The sequence below is a fragment of the Rhagoletis zephyria genome, unplaced genomic scaffold, assembly GCF_001687245.7.
Source record: "Rhagoletis zephyria isolate East Lansing unplaced genomic scaffold, Rhagoletis_zephyria_1.1 Rzeph_scaffold_13359, whole genome shotgun sequence".
NCBI classification, from domain to species: Eukaryota; Metazoa; Arthropoda; class Insecta; order Diptera; family Tephritidae; genus Rhagoletis; species Rhagoletis zephyria.
In genome coordinates, this window is record NW_016170430.1 from 6,545 (window position 1) to 12,466 (window position 5,922).

The window sequence follows — 5,922 nt, forward strand, 5'->3', positions numbered from 1 at the left end:
GCATTGGTGTGCGCAATCGCGTTTGCGATTTTACGATGTGGGGCCTAACTACATTTTTACGATATAAATCGGCTTAGATAATGGATGCATGCTTGTAATTGTTTAATGCAATTGATTTTTTTTCGGTGCAGTTGCGACTGAGCAATCAAGCGCGACAAGTGAATAGTTAAGTATTTTTGTTTTCATTAGGGTGGTCGGGGGTTTTTTTTTTGTTTTTTTTTGTAAGATATACATATTTAAAAGAATAATAAAGTAAAAATACGCTGGAATGAATGGTACATATCTTTAGCCTATATATACTGTGTATACATAAAAAAATGTTTGATTGAAATTGACAAAATAAAAATTTGTATTACATAGAAGTGTGGCAACCCTGATGGAAAATATTTTCTGACCAAAGTTCTCAACAATACCTTCCATTTGATATCCATATTGCAATGCTTTAGATAAATTGTGTAAAATCGAAAATAAGTGGCAACCTTACATTATTATCCTAAGAGATAACATTTTGTATATAGAGAAAGCATTGTTTAAGGACCTTCTCTTGGTACCCTTTTTTTTTCTAAACAAAAAATTAAAGAAATATGCGATCTAAATATCAAAAATATTTTTGAATTAGGGATCTTTAAAATACCTTCCATTTGATACTCATATTATGATGTTTTAATTAAATTGTAACTAATTTGGAATAGGTGGCAACCTTATACGAGTCTTCTCGGAGATAATGACTATTCAGATAACCTTAAAATCCAAAACATTATCTGTGTACAAAATGTCATCAAAATCGTTAGAGCCGTTACCGAGAACTTAATGGATATATATATGTATATATATACAAGAATTACTCGTTTAATGTAATAAGATTTCGGGGAAGATTTTAAAAAGTTTGATCCAAAATAAATCATTGAAATATATCTTATATCAAATTGCACAAGCATTAAAAAATCAGTGCGGATAATTTTAGTTGACCTTTGGCTATATGACCGCCCTAGTATGTACGCTGTAAGCGCTTAACTAGAAATCATACGAGGCAGAATAATTGGACTGATGACAAATGTAATACAAATAACGACACATACAGCGTCGTATCACGTTATGGCCAATGACGTCGTACTTTGGCTAAATTGATTTGGTTTGTTTAAAATCGAATATTTATTACGAGAAGGAATAGAACTAAGGGTTGAAATAAGGGGCGAAAAGTTGGCCATTTTTAAAAATTCAATTACCTTTCGCTATATCTTAAAAATCAGAAATCGATAACTTTTTTTTTTAATTCTAGTAATCTAAATTATTACTACAATTAAAAAAATTGATCGATATCATGTTTTGCTGTGATACAGCAAAAAGATCATCGATTTTTTTAAACTTGCTCAACATTCTCCTTAATTTCAACTCTTGCAATAAAGAATGTTTTTTTTTTTTTAATTGACATAATTCGAAATTTATTTAAACCATTTTTTTGGCCAGCTCTATTCCTTCTCGTTATACATATTATATTTGAAACAAAAAAAAAGTAGTTTAGCCCATAGTGCGTGGCAGTGATAATATAGATGAAAAACGAGTGATTTTAAGATTCCGGCCAAGCGAAAAAACTAAAAACGTCACTAATTGGCTCTAATAATATTAATTTGGTTTGGAATGGGCAGAAGTTCTAAAAAACTCGAACGCAATATCCGATTCTAATTTATGAATTTGTGCTGAGAACGTACATACACATATACTTTTTACGTATCACATCGTTTAAACTATAGTTAGTAAAATATATGTATGTACACAATGTACGTCATACTCGTAGATATGTAATATGTATTTGTAGCACTTAGACGTTTAATCGCTTGCTGTTATTATTAATAGCTAGTAGAATAACGCATGCGAGAAAAAGTGCATATTTATGTATGCGATTTCAAAGAAAGGTGTGGCGTTTCAAAGATAAAATTCCACAACTATCGACGGATTCAGCAACTTATGATTTGCATACATTACATTTGATATATGTAACTTTCATTTTCGGGATATATGTTCTTTAAAGCAGTAGAAATATTATCGTGTACAAATTTTATATAAATTCAAAATAAATATTGAGCATTTTAAGGCAAAAAAATGTTGAAAAATGAATTTGCAAATTTGTTTTTATTACCAAAATGCTTGAAAACCGCTCGAATGAGTTTTTGGGAAGTATTGGTTGATATCTTCTAAGTATGAGAAATGAGAAAAGGAGACAAAAAGTATGAGTGGTTTGGTATTTCGACTTTTGTGTAACAGATGGCGCAATCAAAAAAAGGAAACTTTTGAAGCCATTCACGCAAAGACCACCTAAATATTCAGACAAGATTTGTTTTCTATTTTCAATATTTTCAAAGCCACACAGCTGAAAAAGGTCTTATTTTTATCTCTAATGTGTAAATTATATGTATATAAACAAATAAGAACAATTTAGTAATTGCTGAAACTTAAAAATGGAAACGAACATGAAATATTACATTTTTGATAATTACGAGTGACAAACTTCAAATTGTTACATTTATTTATTTCCAATGAGGAGCACATATTTTTCTCAATGCCTAATGCTTTTTCCAATATTAAATTAACTATTTGCCAAGATTTTTCGAAGCCTCCGCTTTGCGGTGAAAAAGTTATACTCAAAAACGTACAAATGGTAGCCAAAGTGACACGTCAAAATCGTTATTTTAATTAATTTGATTGCTTATAAAAATTATAATGACATCATTACAATAAAAAAAAAAAAAAAATTAAATAAGATACAAGAACTCGTCACATTTGTTATCAAAATTACCCAAGTTTTTTATAAAAAGTAAAATTACATTAATAAAATTAGTCGAAAACTGCCTCAACTAACAGCTGTTCATTTGGTGTCAGATGCGCTTTGATTACATCATACAAACTAACCAAATGTAAAATTACTAATAACAGAAAGCTTGACCTTTTTAACATAGCGAATATCTGCCAAATATAAATTGATTGTATGCATTGACCAGGACAATTTAAGTACGGACCAGGACATCAGGACAATTTGTCCAAACCAGGACAAATCCTGGAAAACCAGGACGCCTGGCAGCCCTACTCTAGTATCGCATATGTAAAAATTTTCTCCGTAAAAATATTATTATTATTTCTTTTGAATCCCGGTATTTTTAGAAAACTATAAAATACTCATGAAATGCGTTAAAGTTGTAGTCCAAAAACAACTGTGGCAAAATTCATATTCGGTTAGATATACGAAATAACCTCTAGCATTTGCAATGTGTGCATTGACTTTTTTATCAAGATTTTACCTAATTGCTAACCTTGTTATTTGTTTACAAAAAACTAAGTTAAATTCTCGAAATAATATAAAATAGCCCATTCGGAAAATAAATTTACTATTGATCGACCTACCAACGATTTCTGGCGCTAAAGCACTTAAGCACACACAAGTATATATTAATTGAGTCGTAATCTAATGAAAATCGTATCAACGAAACCAAAAGCGGCAAACTTTTGAACAAAATACATATGTACATATGTACATATGTATGTATTTAGAATTTAGGAATCATAATGGCAGTGTTTAGAATCGTTAGATTCTAAATGACACGTTTTGATGCTTAACATACTCGTATTTTATGTTAGTCATGTTTAGGCAATTAAAAAAAATTACTTCTATAATATGACTTCAATAAGACTATGTGTGCCAAGGACATACGACATTAGCAGCAGTTAACACGATTGAACACAAAGTGAAGTACATTATTTATACTTCTTAATGTATTATAGATTCAATTATATAGCTGCTAATAAATCACAATCCATCGGTACGATAAAAAATTCAACAAAAAAAAAAAAAAGAAAAACCGAATGAAGTTCGTAGCTTAAGTCTTTAGTTTGTGTCAACTAGGGATGTTAATTTTTCCGCTTTTTACGATCCCGGGATCGGTCCCGGGATTTAGATATTCATTACTTTTCAACAACTTAAATCGAAAAAATTGCTTCTATCTCCCCTACCATAAAATAAATAATAAATAAATGGGTTTGAAACCTACTTTTTTATTTAAAGTGGCGTTTTTTTTCTCTCTGACGTCAGGATTTATTTTAAAGGACTTTGTAATTTCAAAGATATGATTAATTCCAAAAATTATTTAAAAAATTCAATGCAATGTAGAATAAAAATATGGGTACCAAATGAAAGAGGAAATTTCTTAGAATTTAAAAAATTTAAATTTTTTGGATTAACAAGGACGAATAGGTAATTTTTAAGCTGATAAAGTTAGAGGGACGAAATTCGAGGATGTTATCGAGTTTATATAAGTCCTTAACATATATATTTTTTTTAACAGATATTGTAAATTTCAAGGACAAAATTATAAAAGGACATTTTCAATACTTACCAGTCCTTATACACCAAAATATTGGATCTGATTAAATTCTACAGAATTTTCTCTTTAATTTGATACCCATACTTATTTTTTAAGCAAATTTCACTGAATTTTTTAAATACATAATTTTTGAATTACTGACGTTAGAATTTTACTATATTTGGCCCTTCATAAAAAAATATTAAATAAAAAAAAGAGATAATAGCCAATACTGGTCAAGAGAAGGAGTTTCTATTATTGCCATCAGTGCAAATTATAAATCTCGAAAATCCCGGAATTATTTGCCAAGAATAGCGGGATTTTTCGGCACCTAAAAAGACCGGGATCCCGGGATCCCATTCCTAGTATCCACTATGTAATTATTTCATTTTCTTTTTTCTTCAATATTTCTAGCGGCTGACATACCCACTTGCGAACAAGGGGACGTTAATATCAACGAATGCATCAAACGCGCCTTTCAACAGCTCACCCCGCGTCTAAAGGATGGCATTAAGGAGCTGAATATCCCCCAGATGGATCCTTTCATCATTGAACGCAACAATATTGAAGTTGGTGGCGGTTTCGCACAGGGACGTGTGCAGGTACGCAACGTGCGTGTATTTGGCATAAGTGAGGGTATAGTACAGAAGGTAGACTTTCGTTTGGATGGCAATAATGTGCACATGGGATTGGTTTCACAAATGCCACACCTCTACATTGAAGGCAACTATAAGGCCGATCTGATGATAAACGAAGTGAAAATGACACCAAAGGGATACTTCAATGTGACTATGTGTAAGTGAGAAGAGAAGAGGGGAGGGAGCGACAGCGACAAGGGCAAACTAATGAAATTATCCATTTTTTTAAATAGCCGATCTTCTGTTGAGCTCCCAGTCGGAAGGCGAACTCTATGAGCGTGACGGCCACACATATTTGCGACTTACAAAATTCAATTTTGAACCAGAAATCGGAGATATGCATATTTATGCTAGTAACTTGGTGCCCGATCCAGCATTGAGTAAGTGAAAAGTGAATAATAAAATTCGAAATACAATATAATAAAATTTACTCATTCTATTTTTCATTCAGATGCCGTAATACTGGATTTCGTAAATCAATACTGGCGTCAAGTGTACAAAGTAATGTTGCCACAAACACGCAGCACTTGGGAGCCAATGTTCTTACGCGTTATGAACTTATTTTTGGGTGCTGTTCCATTCGATTTGTTCATTAAAAAGAACTAAAAATTTTAGTGAAAATACTCAGGGATTATTTGACAGGCTATTTGTGCAAGTCTTTGTATATAGTTTTATAAATATAAACCGTATTACCGTTAATTAAATTTTATAATATATTTACCTACAAAAAAATGCATTTAATATTTATCTATTGTTTTTGTTTTTTGTTTTATGTGAGGTAGGACGTTTTGTGAATCTAACTAGCGGCGATAGTCTACCTGAGACACCTCTTTTGATGGCAATATGAATATATTTAGCGAATACATATGTATGTATGTATANAACCGTATTACCGTTAATTAAATCTTATAATATATTTACCTACAAAAAAA

At 31.0% G+C, this 5,922-nt stretch overlaps 1 protein-coding gene across 1 annotated transcript in view; it reads left to right on the plus strand.

Moving 5' to 3' along the window:
• Jhbp14 (Juvenile hormone binding protein 14) overlaps positions 1 to 5,715 on the plus strand; it is an 8,550-nt gene extending 2,835 nt beyond the window's left edge. Inside the window, exons 2-4 of the mRNA XM_017634403.1 lie at positions 4,767 to 5,147; positions 5,224 to 5,370; positions 5,442 to 5,715. Of these exons, the coding sequence (XP_017489892.1) occupies positions 4,767 to 5,147; positions 5,224 to 5,370; positions 5,442 to 5,596 (683 nt within the window). The 3' untranslated portion in view covers positions 5,597 to 5,715. The remainder of the gene's footprint in view (positions 1 to 4,766; positions 5,148 to 5,223; positions 5,371 to 5,441) is intronic.
• Positions 5,716 to 5,922: the final 207 nt, after the last annotated feature.